The sequence below is a fragment of the Scyliorhinus torazame genome, chromosome 2 (genome assembly GCF_047496885.1).
Source record: "Scyliorhinus torazame isolate Kashiwa2021f chromosome 2, sScyTor2.1, whole genome shotgun sequence".
Classification (NCBI taxonomy): Eukaryota; Metazoa; Chordata; class Chondrichthyes; order Carcharhiniformes; family Scyliorhinidae; genus Scyliorhinus; species Scyliorhinus torazame.
Window position 1 is genome coordinate 6,463,775 of NC_092708.1, and position 18,919 is coordinate 6,482,693.

Genomic DNA, 18,919 nt, shown 5'->3' on the forward strand with positions numbered 1-18,919 from the left:
GGCTGATCTAGCCTCAATGATCCCCTCTCGTAGGAGTCGTTGGACCTACGACCTGATAAAGGCCCTGTCCCAGGCACAGTATAGTCTGCTCCTAGTGGCGACGGGCTTACAGTCTGGGGTCAGGTTAGCGAAGAGCGAGGGTGGGGCGACCTTCAGGTTCGTGAGGCTACAGACGGTGAGGGGGGCAGGGGTCCACCAAACTTTAAGGTAAGGCTTTGGAGGTGGCACTGGAAGTCAAGCCCCAGTAATAGGGCAGCGCAGAGATGGGGGAGGACGTAGAGCTTAAAGTTAGTGTACTCTACGCCTTGTACCGAAAGGATCACGACACAGTACCCCCGGATTGATACGGAATTTGATCCGGAAGCCAGGGAGATTTTCTGGGTCGCGGGTAAAATTGGGAGGGAGCAGCGCCTTGCCGTATCTGGGTGGATAAAGCTGTCTGTGCTCCCGGAGTTGAAGAAGCAGGCCGTCCCGTGCCCGTTGATCCGGACGGCCATCGTAGATTTAGTGAGATGATGAGGTCGAGACTGGCCGAGTGTGATGGAGGCGAGCTTCGGAAGGTGGTGGGTGGGCTGGTCCGAGGTAGCGGTGGCCAGCGTACGACCGGGTGAGCAGGGGTCCTGGGAGGCGGCAGTGTGGTTCCAAAATGGCGGCCCCCATGGGTCGTGCGTGGTGGCTGGCGAGGCAGATTGGGTGGTCCCGACAGACGACAGGCAGCGCTGCTGGGCCTAGGAACTTTAGGGACAGGTTGGGCCTGGCAGACTTTGGCGAAGTGGCCCTTCCTCCCACACCCGTTGCAAATCGCGTTCCGTGCAGGACAGCGTTGTTTGGGCTGCTTACCCTGACCGCAAAAGTAGCATTTCGGGCTTCCGGTGTTGGGCTGCTGCGCGGCACAGGCTTGCGCTGCACCCGGGTCGGGTGATGGTGGTCGGAGGTGTAGGCCTCCATGTTCTGGAAAGCCACTTCCAGTGAGTTTGAGAGCTGCACTGTCTCTGGGAGGCCGGGTGTACCCCCTTCTAGCAAGCGCTGGCGGATGTAATTGGATTTAATGCCCGCGACAGAGGCGTCCCTGCTCAGCAGCTCAGTGTGTTGGACAGCCGATACCGCCTGGGAAGCACAGTTCCGGCCGAGTACCAGCAATGCACGCAGGAATTCGGCTTGTGATTCCCCGGGGCGTTGTCGCCTCGTGGCAGGGAGGTGCCTGACGTTCACCTCGTTTACTGCCGTTACGTACTGTCCCTTCAGCAGCATTATCGCCTCCGTATAAGAGGGGGCGTCTCTGATCAGGAAAACCTGCGGGCTCACCCGTGCGTTGAGTATTTGAAGCTTTTGGAGGTCAGTGACGTTGTTGTGGAGGATCCGAGGTACGCTTCGAAGCAGCTTAGCCAGTGCTCGAATGTCGCAGTGGTGTCGGCTGCTTGTGGGTCCAGCTCCAGGCGATCAGGCCTGAGTGTTAGCTTAAAAGTTTAGCTTATTAAATTGATGTGCCATCAGTTAACACGAGACGAGTAGTGAACAAAACTGTGGCTTTAATAAGCTAAACAGAAAGCCTCCTGGCCTCTGACCCTGAACTGAGGCAGGGCCGGAGGTCAGCCACCTTTATAATGAGCCCGAGGGGAGTCGGAGCCATCAGGCAGTGGTTTACCACAATACATGTAGTACAGTAACTGTTTACCACAATACATATAATACACTAACAATGGTTTATCACAGCGGGTTGGTGACGTTGGTTATTGGCAGGTTGGTTATGGGTGGGTTGGTGAGATTGGTCACTGGCAGGTTGGAGAGGCGTGTTATGGGCGGGTTGGTGAGATTGGTTATGGGCGGGTTGGTGAGATTGGTTCTGGGCGGGTTGGTGAGATTGGTTATGGGCGGGTTGGTGAGAGGGTTGGTGAGATTGGTTATGGGCTGGTTGGTGAGGTTGGTTATGGGCTGGTTGGTGAGGTTGGTTATGGGCTGGTTGGTGAGATTGGTTATGGGCGGGTTGGTGGGATTGGTTATGGGCGGGTTGGTGAGATTGGTTATGGGCAGGTTGGTTATGGGCGGGTTGGTGAGATTGGTTATGGGCGGGTTGGTGAGATTGGTTATGGGCTGGTTGGTGAGATTGGTTATGGCCGTGTTGGTGAGATTGGTTATGGGCGGGTTGGTGAGGCTGGTTATGGGCGGGTTGGTGAGGTTGGTTATTGGCGAGTTGGTGAGATTGGTTATGGGCTGGTTGGTGAGATTGGTTATGGGCGTGTTGGAGAGGTTGGTTATGGGCGGGTTGGGGAGATTGGTTATGGGCTGGTTGGTGAGAATGGTTATGGGCTGGTTGGTGAGATTGGTTATGGGCTGGTTGGTGAGATTGGTTATGGGCTGGTTGGTGAGAATGGTTATGGGCTGGTTGGTGAGAATGGTTATGGGCTGGTTGGTGAGGTTGGTTATGGGCTGGTTGGTGAGAATGGTTATGGGCTGGTTGGTGAGAATGGTTATGGGCGTGTTGGAGTGGTTGGTTATGGGCTGGTTGGTGAAATTGGTTATGGGCTGGTTGGTGAGATTGGTTATGGGCGGGTTGGTGGGATTGGTTATGGGCTGGTTGGTGAGAATGGTTATGGGCGGGTTGGTGCGATTGGTTATGGGCGGGTTGGTGAGAATGGTTATGGGCTGGTTGGTGAGAATGGTTATGGGCGTGTTGGAGTGGTTGGTTATGGGCTGGTTGGTGAAATTGGTTATGGGCTGGTTGGTGAGATTGGTTATGGGCGGGTTGGTGGGATTGGTTATGGGCGGGTTGGTGATTTTGATTATGGGCGAGTTGGGGAGATTGGTTATGGGCGGGTTGGTGAGGTTGGTTATGGGCTGGTTGGTGAGATTGGTTATGGGCTGGTTGGTGAGAATGGTTATGGGCTGGTTGGTGAGATTGGTTATGGGCGGGTTGGTGGGATTGGTTATGGGCGTGTTGGAGTGGTTGGTTATGGGCTGGTTGGTGAAATTGGTTATGGGCTGGTTGGTGAGATTGGTTATGGGCGGGTTGGTGGGATTGGTTATGGGCGGGTTGGTGATTTTGATTATGGGCGAGTTGGGGAGATTGGTTATGGGCGGGTTGGTGAGGTTGGTTATGGGCGGTTTGGTGAGATTGGTTATGGGCGAGTTGGTGAGATTGGTTATGGGCGGGTTGGAGTGGTTGGTTATGGGCAGGTTGGTGAGATTGGTTATGGGCTGGTTGGTGAGATTGGTTATGGGCGAGTTGGAGAGATTGGTTCTGGGCGAGTTGGAGAGATTGGGTATTGGCGGTTTGGTGAGATTGGTTATGGGCGGGTTGGTGAGATTGGTTATGGGCGGGTTGGTGAGATTGGTTATGGGCGGGTTGGTGAGATTGGTTTGTGGCAGGTTGGTGAGATTGGTTATGGGCGGGTTGGTTATGGGCTGGTTGGTGAGATTGGTTATGGGCGAGTTGGGGAGATTGGTTATGGGCTGGTTGGGGAGGTTGGTTATGGGCTGGTTGGTGAGATTGGTTATGGGCAGGTTGGTGAGATTGGTTATGGGCGGGTTGGTGAGATTGGTTATGGGCGAGTTGGAGAGATTGGTTCTGGGCGAGTTGGAGAGATTGTTTATGGGCAGGTTGGTGAGATTGATTATGGGCTGGTTGGTGGGAGGGTTGGTGAGATTGGTTATGGGTGAGTTGGTGAGATTGGATATTGGCGGTTTGGTGAGATTGGTTATGGGCGGGTTGGTGAGATTGGTTATGGGAGGGTTGGTGAGATTGGTTATGGGCGAGTTGGAGAGATTGGTTATGGGCGAGTTGGAGAGATTGGTTATGGGCGAGTTGGAGAGATTGGTTCTGGGCGAGTTGGAGAGATTGGTTATGGGCAGGTTGGTTATGGGCAAGTTGGTGAGATTGGTTATGGGCGGGTTGGAGAGGCTTGTTATGGGTGGGTTAGAGGTTTGTTTTAGGCGGGTTGGTGAGATTGGTTATGGGCTGGTTGGTGAGGTTGGTTATGGGCGGGTTGGTGGGATTGGTTATGGGCGGGTTGGTGGGATTGGTTATGGGCGGGTTGGTGGGATTGGTTATGGGCGGGTTGGTGGGATTGGTTATGGGCGGGTTGGTGAGGTTGGTTATGGGCGAGTTGGAGAGATTGGTTATGGGCCGGTTGGTGAGAGGGTTGGTGAGATTGGTTATGGGTGAGTTGGTGAGATTGGATATTGGCGGTTTGGTGAGATTGGTTATGGGCGGGTTGGTGAGATTGGTTATGGGAGGGTTGGTGAGATTGGTTATGGGCGGGTTGGTGAGATTGGTTATGGGCGGGTTGGTGAGATTGGTTCTGGGTTATTGGTGCGATTGGTTAGTGGCAGGTTGGTTATGGGCAAGTTGGTGAGATTGGTTATGGGCGGGTTGGAGAGGCTTGTTACGGGTGGGTTAGAGGTTTGTTTTAGGCGGGTTGGTGAGATTGGTTATGGGCTGGTTGGTGAGGTTGGTTATTGGCGGGTTGGTGGGATTGGTTATGGGCGGGTTGGTGGGATTGGTTATGGGCGGGTTGGTGGGATTGGTTATGGGCGGGTTGGTGAGGTTGGTTATGGGCGGGTTGGTGAGGTTGGTTATGGGCGGGTTGGTGGGATTGGTTATGGGCGGGTTGGTGGGATTGGTTATGGGCGGGTTGGTGATTTTGATTATGGGCGAGTTGGGGAGATTGGTTATGGGCGGGTTGGTGAGGTTGGTTATGGGCTGGTTGGTGAGATTGGTTATGGGCTGGTTGGTGAGAATGGTTATGGGCTGGTTGGTGAGAATGGTTATGGGCGTGTTGGAGTGGTTGGTTATGGGCTGGTTGGTGAAATTGGTTATGGGCTGGTTGGTGAGATTGGTTATGGGCGGCTTTGTGGGATTGGTTATGGGCGGGTTGGTGATTTTGATTATGGGCGAGTTGGGGAGATTGGTTATGGGCGGGTTGGTGAGGTTGGTTATGGGCGGGTTGGTGAGATTGGTTATGGGCGAGTTGGTGAGATTGGTTATGGGCGGGTTGGAGTGGTTGGTTATGGGCAGGTTGGTGAGATTGGTTATGGGCTGGTTGGTGAGATTGGTTATGGGCGAGTTGGAGAGATTGGTTCTGGGCGAGTTGGAGAGATTGGGTATTGGCGGTTTGGTGAGATTGGCTATGGGCGGGTTGGTGAGATTGGTTATGGGCGGGTTGGTGAGATTGGTTATGGGCGGGTTGGTGAGATTGGTTTGTGGCAGGTTGGTGAGATTGGTTATGGGCGGGTTGGTTATGGGCTGGTTGGTGAGATTGGTTATGGGCGAGTTGGGGAGATTGGTTATGGGCTGGTTGGGGAGGTTGGTTATGGGCTGGTTGGTGAGATTGGTTATGGGCAGGTTGGTGAGATTGGTTATGGGCGGGTTGGTGAGATTGGTTATGGGCGAGTTGGAGAGATTGGTTCTGGGCGAGTTGGAGAGATTGTTTATGGGCAGGTTGGTGAGATTGATTATGGGCTGGTTGGTGGGAGGGTTGGTGAGATTGGTTATGGGTGAGTTGGTGAGATTGGATATTGGCGGTTTGGTGAGATTGGTTATGGGCGGGTTGGTGAGATTGGTTATGGGAGGGTTGGTGAGATTGGTTATGGGCGAGTTGGAGAGATTGGTTCTGGGCGAGTTGGAGAGATTGGTTATGGGCCGGTTGGTGAGAGGGTTGGTGAGATTGGTTATGGGTGAGTTGGTGAGATTGGATATTGGCGGTTTGGTGAGATTGGTTATGGGCGGGTTGGTGAGATTGGTTATGGGAGGGTTGGTGAGATTGGTTCTGGGCGGGTTGGTGAGATTGGTTATGGGCGGGTTGGTGAGATTGGTTCTGGGTTATTGGTGCGATTGGTTAGTGGCAGGTTGGTTATGGGCAAGTTGGTGAGATTGGTTATGGGCGGGTTGGAGAGGCTTGTTATGGGTGGGTTAGAGGTTTGTTTTAGGCGGGTTGGTGAGATTGGTTATGGGCTGGTTGGTGAGGTTGGTTATTGGCGGGTTGGTGGGATTGGTTATGGGCGGGTTGGTGGGATTGGTTATGGGCGGGTTGGTGGGATTGGTTATGGGCGGGTTGGTGGGATTGGTTATGGGCGGGTTGGTGAGGTTGGTTATGGGCGGGTTGGTGAGGTTGGTTATGGGCGGGTTGGTGGGATTGGTTATGGGCGGGTTGGTGGGATTGGTTATGGGCGGGTTGGTGATTTTGGTTATGGGCGAGTTGGGGAGATTGGTTATGGGCGGGTTGGTGAGATTGGTTATGGGCGGGTTGGTGAGATTGGTTATGGGTTATTGGTGCGATTGGTTAGTGGCAGGTCGGTGAGGTTTGTTATGGGTGGGTTAGAGAGGTTTGTTTTAGGCGGGTTGGTGAGGTTGGTTATGGGATGGTTGGAGAGATTGGTTATGGGTGGGTTGGTGAGATTGGTTATGGGCGGGTTGGTGAGATTGGTTATGGGCGGGTTGGTTATGGGTGGGTTGGTGAGGTTTGTTATGGGCGGGTTGGTGAGATTGGTTGTGTGGGTTGGTGAGATTGGTTGTGGGCGGGTTGGTGAGGTTGGTTATTGGCGGGTTGGTGATTTTGGTTATGGGCGGGTTGGTGAGATTGGTTATGGGCGGGTTGGACGGGTTGGTTATGGGCAGGTTGGTGAGGTTGGTTATGGGCAGGTTGGTGAGGTTGGTTATGGGCGGGTTGGTGATTTTGGTTATGGGCGGGTTGGTGATTTTGGTTATGGGCAGGTTGGTGAGGTTGGTTATGGGCGGGTTGGTGATTTTGGTTATGGGCGGGTTGGTGATTTTGGTTATGGGCGGGTTGGTGATTTTGGTTATGGGCAGGTTGGTGACTTTGGTTATGGCCGTGTTGGTGAGATTGGTTATGGGCCGTTTGGAGAGGTTGGTTATGGGCGGGTTGGTGAGGCTGGTTATGGGCGGGTTGGAGTGGTTGGTTATGGGCGGGTTGGGGAGATTGGTTATGGGCTGGTTGGTGAGAATGGTTATGGGCTGGTTGGTGAGATTGGTTATGGGCTGGTTGGTGAGATTGGTTATGGGCTGGTTGGTGAGATTGGTTATGGGCTGGTTGGTGAGATTGGTTATGGGCTGGTTGGTGAGATTGGTTATGGGCGGGTTGGTGAGATTGGTTATGGGCGGGTTGGTGAGATTGGTTATGGGCGGGTTGGTGAGATTGGTTATGGGCGGGTTGGTGAGATTGGTTATGGGCGGGTTGGTGAGATTGGTTATGGGCGGGTTGGTGAGATTGGTTGTGGGCGTGTTGGTGCGATTGGTTATGGGCGGGTTGGTGAGATTGGTTATGGGCGGGTTGGTGAGATTGGTTATGGGCGGGTTGGTGAGGCTGGTTATAGGCGGGTTGGAGAGGTTGGTTATGGGCCGGTTGGTGAGATTGGTTATGGGCGGGTTGGTTGGGCTGGTTATGGGCGGGTTGGAGTGGTTGGTTATGGGCGGGTTGGTGAGATTTGTTATGGGCTGGTTGGTGAGATTGGTTATGGGCGTGTTGGTGAGATTGGTTATGGCAGGTTTGAGAGGTTGGTTATGAGCAGGTTGGTGATGTCTGTTATGGGGAGGCTGGTTGGTGAGATTGTTTTGACCATGAGTGGTGTTCTCGCTTGAATTTGCACTACCTTTGCAATTGGAATTATTGAAGGGAGGTATTTTGGCGTATTGCTATTGGCAATTTGGAAGATTTAGACAATTAATCTTAATCCTCGTAACCCAACCAGTTCACCAGATACATGGCCACTTGCTCTTTGAACATTTTTATGGAACCCAATTCCACCAAGTTCTCCGTACATCCCAATCTTCGCGACTGTGTGTGAAGAAGAATTTTCTCCTCATTTCCCTCTTCTGGGCCAGGGTTTAGAGAACCCCAAAGTGTATCATGGAGTTGACCTGACGCACAACTTTTAATAGATTGTGGTATGGGGAGCACACAGCTCACTCTACAGGTGTGGGACAGCAGAAATGGAAAAGTATTTTTTAAAGCAAAACAATGTTTATTCTATGAACTCAAGTTAACCTTTTTAAAACATACAGTGAACATCTTAGCAACCATTAATTCAAATACAATCCCCCAATTAATATAACACTAAGTAATCCTTTAAGCTTTCCTTTTAAAATCCATATGACTTAAAAACACCTTTTAACAGAAGCACATTAGGTTTACATTCACTACTGAGAACATTTATAATTCTGAATTCACCAAATGATCAAGAGATAGTCTTTTGATGGCAGAGAGAACAGCAGTACACCTGCTCTGTCTGGCTTCAGCTCCAACACTGAAACCAAACTAAAACACACCCTGCAGCCTGCTCAAAAACAAAAGTAAAAAGCTGAGAGACAGCCCAGCTCCACCCACTCTCTGACATCACTGCAGTAGTAAACACGCATTTCTTAAAGGTACTCTCACTCCAGATATTTAGATACACACCCATTTATAAACACCCATTTCTTAAAGGTACACTCACATGACACTCTGCATCGTATACTAATTAAGTTCTGATCTTGAGGAGGTGGTGGGGCAATGGTATTGTCACTGGGACTAGTAATCCCGAGACCCAGAGTACTGCGCTGCGGCCCCAGATTCAAATCCTGCCACTGCAGATGGTAAAATCTGAATTAAATAATAATCTGGAATGAAACCATTGTCGTCGTTGTAAAAACCCATCTAGGTCATTAATGTCCTTATCCCACAGCAATGCCCCCTCGAGGGTAATTAGAGTCACACCTGTTTGCAGCAAGGAAACAGGTCCTTCGGCCCAGCTTGTCCATGCTGCCCAGTTTCTATCACTGAGCTAGTCCCACTTGCCCACATTTGGCCCATATCCCTCTATACCCACTCTGCCCACGTAACTGTCTAACTGCTTTTTAAAGGACAAAACTCTACCACTGCCTCTGGCAGCTCATTCCAGACACTCACCACCCTCTGTGTGCAGAAACTTCCCTCTGGTCTCTTTCGTATCTCTCCCCTCTCACCTTAAGCCTATGCTGCTAGCTCTAGACTCCCCTACCTTTGGGGAAAGATGTTGACTATCTACCTTATCTGTGCCCCTCATTATTTTTAGACCTCTAAGTTCACCCCTAAGCCTCCCACGCTCCAGGGAAAAAAGTCCCAGCCTATCCAGCCTCTCCTTATAACTCAGACCATCAAGTCCTGGTAGCATCCTCGTAAATCTCTCCTGCACTCTTTCTAGTTTAACAATATCCTTCCTATAATAGGGTGACCAGAACTGTACACAGTGTTCCATGTGTGGCCGTACCAATGTCTTGTACAACTTCAACCAGACGTCCCAACTCCTGTATTCAATGTTCTGACCAATGAAACCAAGCATGTCGAATGCCGCCTTCACTACCCTGTCCACCTGCGACTCCACCTTTAAGGAGCTATGAACCTGTACCCCTAGATCTCTTTGTTCTGTAACTCTCCCCAACTCCCTACCATTAACTGAGTAGGTCCTGCCCTGATTTGATCGACCAAAATGCATCACCTCACATTTATCCAAATTAAACTCCATCTGCCATTCATCGGCCCACTGGTCCAATTGGTCAGGATCCTGTTGCAATCCCAGATAACCTTCTTCACTGTCCACTCTGCCACTAATCTTGGTGTCATCTGCAAACATTTTAAAAAAAAATTTATTTCTAATGTTTTTTTTAAATTTAAGAGTACCCAATTCATTTTTTCCAATTAAGGGGCAATTTAGCGTGGCCAATCCACCTACCCTGCACATCTTCGGGTTGGGGGGGGCAAAACCCACGCAGGCACGGGGAGAATGTGCAAACTCCACCCGGCAGTGACCCAGAACCGGGATCGAACCTGGTCCTCGGCGCTGTCCTATCTGCAAACTTATTAACCATGCCTCCTACATTCTCATCCAAATCATTCATTTATATAACAAATAACAGTGGACCCAGCACCGATCCCGGAGGCACAACACGATTGGGAATAAATGCTGGCCCAGCCTCCAATGCCCACGTCCCATGTATGAATAATTTTTGGTTACTGACCCAGGTTCCAGATGGAGAAAAATCTCTCGTTAATCTACTCTTCTGAGAAGGGCTCTCCTGACTTCACTCTCTCGCCATCACTGAAGGCTCTGATATTGTCCTTGTCCTCTTTCCAGTGTGTGGGTGTCACAATATCCCGAAACCAGATTTCTCAAAGTATAACTTATTTACATATCAAAGTACCTCATTCACGGAATCTCCTTGTCAACTTGTGCTGTTACCCTCCAAGATTTCTGAATGATCCCCGCCAGGTCCTTCTCTTTACACCCCTCTAAATGGGGCCTGTTTGTTATAGTTTCAGGCTGTGGTAGTTGGTGGGTGAGGTACAGATTAGCTCAGTCCTTGTGGTCCCTTGCCTTCCATGTCCATCCTCGATGGCTGACCCCTTGTCCTACCACTGAGCCCCGGGTCCAATGTCTTTTCCCTTCCTCTGCTGTTTTATTCCCCTCTCCAGGAACGCAGGCTGCACTTGGTTCATGATGTACTAAAGAGTGACGTTTCAAGCAGGGCCTTGCAGAATGAAGATCAGAGGAGTCTCCTCCAAGCCCTGACAGGCCACACTGGGCCCGAGGGGAAGACCGGTGCCAGGTACAGTCTGCGCAGTAACCTTCCATCCTGAGCTATTGTGATAAATCCCGCTGATGTGTGTGCAAGTGTGCAAATCTGAAAAACTGGTTTGGTGTAATTTGAAATGTCTGCCGAGACAGTGAGGACTCCAACATCTTTCATTAAACAAGCATTTCTTAAAGGAATGAAACTCTCAATCTTACACTTTGGCACCTTAACAGTACGCACTTGGTCCCTCAAAGACTGGAAACTCAAAACATCTGTTTCTCCTGTAATCCTAAACTCTACTCGAGAGAGGGACCTTGTTACTCATGAGAACAGTGTGAACCAGGTTAATAGACTCGAACAGGTTGATATTAAGAAGGCGGATGTGCTGGAAATTTCAAAAAGCATCAGGATAGATAAGTCCTCTGGGCCTGACGGGATATACCCAAAGTTACTACGGGAAGCGAGGGAGGAGATTGCTGCACCGTTGGCGATGATCTTTGCGTCCTCACTCTCCACTGGAGTAGTACCGGATGATTGGAGGGAGGCGAATGTTGTTCACCTATTCAAGAAATGGAATAGGGAAATCCCTGGGAATTACAGACCCATCAATCTTATGTCTGTGGTGAGTAAAATATTGGAAAGGATTCTGAGAGATAGGATTTATGGTTATTTAGAAAAACAAAGTTTGATTAAAGATAGTCAGCATGGCTTTGTGAGGGGCAGGTCATGCCTCACAAGCCTCATTGAATTCTTTGAGGATGTGACGAGACACATTGATGAAGGTTGGGCAGTGGATGTGGTGTATATGGATTTCAGTAAGGCATTTGATAAAGTTCCCCATGGTAGACTCATTCAGAAAGTTAGGGGGCATAGGATACAGGGAAATTTGGCTGCCTGGATACAGAATTGGCTGACTGAAAGAAGACAGCGAGTGGTAGTGGATGGAAAGTATTCCGCCTGGAGGTCGGTGACCAGTGGTGTCCCGCAGGGATCTGTTCTGGGACCACAGCTCTTTGTGGTTTTTATAAATGACTTTGAGGAAGTGGAAGGATGGGTTAGTATGTTTACCGATGACACAAAGGTTGGGGGAGTTGTAGATAGTGTTGAGGGTTGTTGCAGGTTACAACAGGACATTGACAGGATGCAGAGCTGGGCTGAGAAGTGGCAGATGGAGTTCAACCTTGATAAATGTGGAGTGATTCATTTTGGAAGGTCGAATTTGAATGCTGAATACAGGGTTAAAGGCAGGATTCTTGGAAATGTGGAGGAACAGAGGGATCTTGGAGTCCACGTACATCGATCCCTCAAAGTTGCCACCCAGGTTGATAGGGTTGTTAAGAAGGCGTATGGTGTGTTGGTTTTCATTAACAGGGGGATTGAGTTTAAGAGCCGTGAGGTTTTGCTGCAGCTTTATAAAACCCTGGTTAGACCACACTTGGAATATTGTGTCCAGTTCTGGTCGCCTCATTATAGGAAGGATGTGGATGCTTTGGACAGGGTGCAGAGGAGATTTACCAGGATGCTGCCTGGACTGGAGGGCATGTCTTATGAAGAAAGGTTGAGGGAGCTAGGGCTTTTCTCACTGGAGCGGAGAAGGAAGAGAGGTGACTTGATAGAGGTGTACAAGGTGATGAGAGGCATGGATAGAGTGGACAGCCAGAGACTTTTCCCCAGGGTGGAAATGGCTGTCACGAGGGGACATAATTTTAAGGTGATTGGAGGAAGGTATAGGGGAGATGTCAGAGGTAGGTTCCACAGCACAACTTGTCCAAATCACAATGGTGGGATTGAATTTGAAATCCACGTTTAGAGACGGTGGCTTCGTGGTATCGTCACTGGACTGGAAACCAGGGAGCCAGAGTCATGCTCTGGGGGCGCGGGTTCAAATCCTGCAGGTGGTGAAATTTAAATTCAATAAAAATTTTAAAAAGTCTAATGATGGCCAGGAATCACTGGAGGCAGGAAGGGTCCCAGAGGACTGGAAAGTGGTTAATGTAACACCCCTGTTTAAGAAGGGAGGGAGGCAGAAGACGGGAAATTATAGGCTGGTTAGCCTGACTTCGGTCATTGGTAAGATTTTAGAGTCTGGTATTAAAGATGAGATCGCGGAGTACTTGGAAGTGCATGGTAAAATAGGACTGAGTCAGCACGGCTTCGTCAAGGGGAGGTCACGTCTGACAAATCTGTTAGAGTTCTTTGAGGAGGTAACAAGGAAGTAACAAGGAAGTTAGACCTCCCAGCTAGCTGCAACTCGAATGAGTGGGAACTCTGATGCCCCCTGTCTTTATAGTGCGTGTGCTCTCACTGGTGATTGGCTGTGGTGTTGTGTGTGTTGATTGGTCCCACTGTGTGTCCATCAGTATGTCTCTGCACCGTGATATACTGGTGTATATTATGACATCCCCCCCATTTTTATTTAAAAAATGTACCTGCGTGACAATAAATAGTGTATGGTGAATGTTCCTGACTACGTGTGTGCGAAATATTTACAGGACTATGTACATGAAACTAAGCTATTTACATGGGAAGGTGCCTGGTGCAGAAAAACAGTGTGTCACAAGAATAACGAGATGAACACTATATACAAACCACTTGAACGATTAAACGGAAGAACAGAACAAATCAGAAAGTCCATAAGTCCACAAAGTTCACAGATTAAGTCTCTGAGGTGGGCGACGAATTCTGGTTGACCGCCTCAAGGGTGGGTCGGGAGCCGCCGGCTGAGGAGCGGGCTGGACTGCGTCAGAGTCGAGGAGGCAGAGTGACCGGAATCTCTAGTCCATGGCAGGGTCAGCAGGAGGGCGAGGCGACAGTGGAGGATCACCTAGCGAGCGCTGAACGAGAGGGAGAGGGAGGCTGATGTGTTGGGTGTTCTGGATCACATACAGGTCACCAACACTTGAAATAGTGCAACACTATTTTATTGAATCATTAACTGTTTAAACATACTCAGACTGTGGGTTAATACGATACCAGCTTTAACTAAAGACTCTGCCTTGTCCTAACCAGTCGATGCACTCAGCACATGGTGAATGTCTGTGTTGCAGGCTGTGAGCTCTGTGCTCCCAGCTAGCTGCTACTCGAATGAGCGGGAACTCTGATGCCCCCTGTCTTTATAGTGCGTGTGCTCTCACTGGTGATTGGCTGCGGTGTTGTGTGTGTTGATTGGTCCCACAGTGTGTCCATCAGTGTGTGTCTGCACCATGATATACTGGTGTATATTATGACATCCCACCCCCCCTTTATGAAAAATGTACCTGCGTGACAATAAATAGTGTATGGTGAATGTTCCTGACTACGTGTGTGAAATATTTACAGGACTATGTACATAAAAACTAAGCTATTTACATGGGAAGGTGCCTGGTGCAGAAAAACAAGAATAACGAGATGTACACTATATACAAACCACTTGAACGATTAAACGGAAGAACAGAACAAATCAGAAAGTCCATAAGTCCACAAGTTCACAAATTAAGTCTCTGAGGTGGGCGACGAATTCTGGTTGACCGCCTCAAGGGTGGGTCGGGAGCCGCCGGCTGAGGAGTGGGCTGGACTGCGTCAGAGTGAGGAGGATGCAGAGTGACCGGAATCTCTGCAGAGTCCAGGTCAGGGACAACAGGAGGGCCTGGCACTGGCGGAGGATCATGTAGCGAGCGCGGAACGAGACGAAGGGCACGTCGATTGTGGCGCAGAATGGAGCCATCCGGAAGATGGATGTTGTCATCTGGAGCCAGAGCAGGGAGATCAGCTGCACGGGAGTCATGAGCCGCCTTGTGCTGTACACGAGACAGCTGCATCCGGCGAAGGACCGGAACGTAGTCGAGGTCTGGGACATGGATGGACGGCACCGTCGTCCTCAGGGTGCGACCCATAAGCAGCTGGGCTGGTGACAGGCCCGTGGACAGTGGGGCCGAGCGATAGGCCAGCAGGGCGAGGTAGAAATCGGACCCAGCATCAGCCTTGCAGAGGAGCCGTTTGACTATATGAACTCCCTTCTCCGCTTTGCCGTTGGATTGGGGGTACAGGGGACTGGATGTCACATGCACAATGTTGTACCTCCTGGCAAAGTTGGACCATTCCTGGCTTGCGAAGCAGGGGCCATTGTCCGACATTACCGTGAGTGGGATGCCGTGTCGAGCAAAGGTGTCCTTACAGGCACGGATGACTGCAGACGAGGTGATGTCGTGCAACCGTATCACCTCCGGGTAATTTGAAAAGTAGTCTACAATCAGGACATAGTCTCTACCCAGCGCGTGGACCAGGTCGATGCCCACCTTGGTCCATGGTGACGTGACCAACTCATGGGGCTCTAGGGTCTCACGTGGTTGGGCCGGCTGGAAGCGCTGACAAGTGGGGCAGTTGAGCGCTGTGTTGGCGATGTCGTCATTAATGCCGGGCCAGTACACTGCCTCTCGGGCCCGTCGGCAGCACTCTTCCACGCCAAGATGGCCGTCGTGTAGCTGTTCCAGGACGAGCTGGTGCATGCGATGCGGGATGACAATGCGGTCCAGTTTCCGAAGAATCCCATCTACTACCGCCAGATCATTTCTGACGTTATAGAACTGCGGGCATTGGCCCTTGAGCCACCCGTCTGTTAGGTGGCGCATGACACGCTGTAGCAAAGAGTCAGCCGCTGTTTTCCGCATTCAAATTGTTTCTACCAAAATGAATCACCTCGCACTTATCAGGGTTAAACCCCATCTGCCATTTTTCGGCCCAGCTCTGCATCCTATCAATGTCTCTTTGCAGCCTACAACAGCCCTCCACCTCATCCACTACTCCACCAATCTTGGTGTCATCAGCAAATGTACTGACCCACCCTTCAGCCCCCTCCTCCGAGTCATTGATAAAAATCACAAATAGCAGAGGACCCAGCACTGATCCCTGTGGTACACCGCTGGTAACTGGTCTCCAGTCTGAAAATTTTCCATCCACCACCACCCTCAGTCTTCTATGTGATAGCCAGTTACTTATCCAATTGGCCAAATTTCCCTCTATCCCACACCTCCTTACTTTCTTCATGAGCCGACCATGGGGAACCTTATCAAACGCCTTACTGAAATCCATGTATATGACATCAACTGCTCTACCTTCATCTACACACTTAGTTACCTCCTCAAAGAATTCAATCAAATTTGTGAGGCAAGACCTACCCTTCATGAATCCGTGTTGACTATCCCGGATTAAGCTGCATCTTTCCAAATGTTCATAAATCCTATCCTTCAGGACCTTTTCCATTATATTCCCGACCACCGAAGTCAGACTAACTGGCCTATAATTACCAGGGTCATTCCTATTCCCTTTCTTGAACAGAGGAACAACATTCGCCACTCTCCAGTCCTCTGGCACTATCCCCGTGGACAGCGAGGACCCAAAGATCAAAGCCAAAGGCTCTGCAATCTCATCCCTTGCCTGCCAAAGAATCCTTGGATATATCCCATCTGGCCCAGGGGATTTGTCGACCCTCAGGTTTTTCAAAATTGCTAAGACATCCTCCTTCAGAACATCTGGTTCCTCCAGCCTACCCGCCTGAATCACACTCTCATCCTCAAAAACATGGCCCCTCTCCTTGGTGAACACTGAAGAAAAGTATCCATTCAACGCCTCTCCTATTTCTTCTGACTCCATGCACAAGTTCCCACTACTGTCCTTGACCGGCCCTACCCTCACCCTGGTCATTCTTTTATTTCTCACATGAGTAAAAAGCTGTGGGGTTTTCCTTGATCCGACCCACCAAGTACTTCTCATGCCCCCTCCTAGCTCTCCTAAGCCCTTTTTTCATCTCATTCCTTGCTACCTTGTAATCCTCGAGCGACCCTACTGAACCTTGTTTTCTCATCCTTACATACTCTTCCTTTTTCCTCTTGACAAGACATTCAACCTCTTTTGTGAACCATTGTTCCCTCACACGGCCATTTCCTCCCTGCCTGACAGGGACATGCCTATCAAGGACCCGCAATATTTGTTCCTTGAACAAACTCCACTTTTCATTTGTGCCTTTCCCTGACAGTTTCTGTTCCCATCTTATGTCCCTAATTCTTGCCTAATCGCATCATAATTACCCCTCCCCCAATTATAAACCTTGCCCTGCCGTATGGCCCTATCCTTCTCCATTGCAATAGTGAAAGACACCGAATTGTGTTCACTATCTCCAAAGTGCTCTCCCACAACCAAATCTAACACTTGGCCCGGTTCATTACCCAGTACCAAATCCAATGTGGCCCCCCCCTTTGTTGGCCTATCCACATCTTGTGTCAGGAAACCCTCCTGCACACACTGTACAAAAACTGCCCCATCCGAACTGTTCGACCTATACAGGTTCCAATCAATATTTGGAACGTTAAAGTCACCCATGACAACTACCCTGAGACCTCCACACCTATCCATAATCTGTTTAGCAATTTCTTCCTCCACATCTCTATTACTATTTGGGGGCCGATAGAAAACTCCTAACAATGTGACCGCTCCTTTCCTATTTCTAACTTTGGCCCATATTACCTCAGGCAGATCCTCCTCAAACTGCTTTTCTGCAGCCATTAAACTATCCTTGATTAACAATGCTACTCCTCCACCTCTTTTACCACCTTCCCTACTCTTACTGAAACATCTATACCCCGGAACTTCCAACAACCATTCCTGTCCCTGTTCTAACCATGACTCCGTAATGGCCACAACATCATAGAATCATAGAAGTTTACAGCATGGAAACAGGCCCTTCGGCCCAACCAGTCCATGCCGCCCAGTTTTTAACCATTAAGCTAGTCCCAGTTGCCCGCACTTGGCCCATAACCCTCTATACCCATCTTACCCATGTAACTATCTAAATGCTTTTTAAAAGACACAATTGTACCCGCCTCTACTACTACCTCTGGCAGCCCATTCCAGACACTCACTACCCTCTGAGTGAAGAAATTGCCCCTCTGGGCCCTTCTGAATCTCTCCCCTCTCACCTTAAACCTATGCCCTCTAGTTTTAGACTCCCCTACCTTTGGGAAAAGATGTTGACTATCTACCTTATCTATGCCCCTCATTATTTTATAGACCTCTATAAGATCACCCCTAAGCCTCCTACGCTCCAGGGAAAAAAGTCCCAGGCTATCCAGCCTCTCCTTCTAACTCAAACCATCAAGTCCCGGCAACATCCTAGTAAATCTTTTGTGCACTCTTTCCAGTTTAATAATATCCTTTCTATAATAGGGTGACCAGAACTGCACACAGTATTCCAAGTGTGGCCGTACCAATGTCTTGTACAACTTCAACAAGACGTCCCAACTTCTGTATTCAATGTTCCGACCAATGAAACCAAGCATGCCGAATGCCTTCTTCACCACCCTGTCCACCTGCGACTCCACCTTCAAGGAGCTATGAACCTGTACTCCTAGATCTCTTTGTTCTATAACTCTCCCCAACGCCATACCATTAACTGAGTAGGCCCTGGCCTGATTCGATCTGCCAAAATGCATCACCTCACATTTATCTAAATTAAACTCCATCTGCCATTCGTCGGCCCATTGGCCTAATTGATCAAGATCCCATTGCAATCCTAGATAACCTTCTTCACTATCCACTGTGCCACCAATCTTGGTGTCATCTGCAAACTTACTAACCATGCCTCCTAAATTCTCATCCAAATCATTAATATAAATCACAAATAACAGTGGACCCAGCACCGATCCCTGAGGCACACCACTGGTCACAGGCCTCCAGTTTGAAAAACAACCCTCGACAACCACCCTCTGCCTTCTGTCGTCCAGCCAATTTTGAATCCAATTGGCAACCTCACCCTGGATCCCGTGAGCTTTAACCTTCTGCAACAACCTACCATGCGGTACCTTGTCAAAGGCTTTGCTAAAGTCCATGTAGACAACGTCTACTGCACTGCCCTCATCTACCTTCTTGGTCACCCCCTCAAAAAACTCAATCAAATTTGTGAGACATGATTTTCCACGCACAAAGCCATGCTGACTGCCCCGAATCAGTCCTTGCCTCTCTAAATGCTTGTAGATCCTGTCTCTCAGAATACCTTCTAGCAACTTACCTACTACAGACGTTGGGCTCACCGGTCTGTAGTTCCCAGGCTTTTCCCTGCTGCCCTTAAACAAGGGCACAACATTCGCCACTCTCCAATCTTCAGGCACCTCACCTGTGGCTGCCGATGATTCAAATATGTCTGTTAGGGGACCCGCAATTTCCTCCCTAGCCTCCCACAACATCCTGGGATACATTTCATCAGGTCCTGGGGATTTATCTACCTTGATGCGCTTTAAAACTTCCAGCACCTCCTCCTCTGTAATATGCACACTTCTCAAGACATCACTATTTATTTCCCTTAGTTTCCTAACATCCATGCCTTTCTCCACCGTGAATACTGATGAG

The 18,919-nt window shown here is 49.7% G+C and overlaps 1 protein-coding gene across 1 annotated transcript in view; it reads left to right on the forward strand.

Moving 5' to 3' along the window:
- The window catches only part of LOC140385698 (rac GTPase-activating protein 1-like), a 135,589-nt gene that overhangs the window by 28,232 nt on the left and 88,438 nt on the right, over positions 1-18,919 (forward strand). Inside the window, exon 3 of the mRNA XM_072468126.1 lies at positions 10,443-10,576. Within this exon, the coding sequence (XP_072324227.1) occupies positions 10,443-10,576 (134 nt within the window). The remainder of the gene's footprint in view (positions 1-10,442; positions 10,577-18,919) is intronic.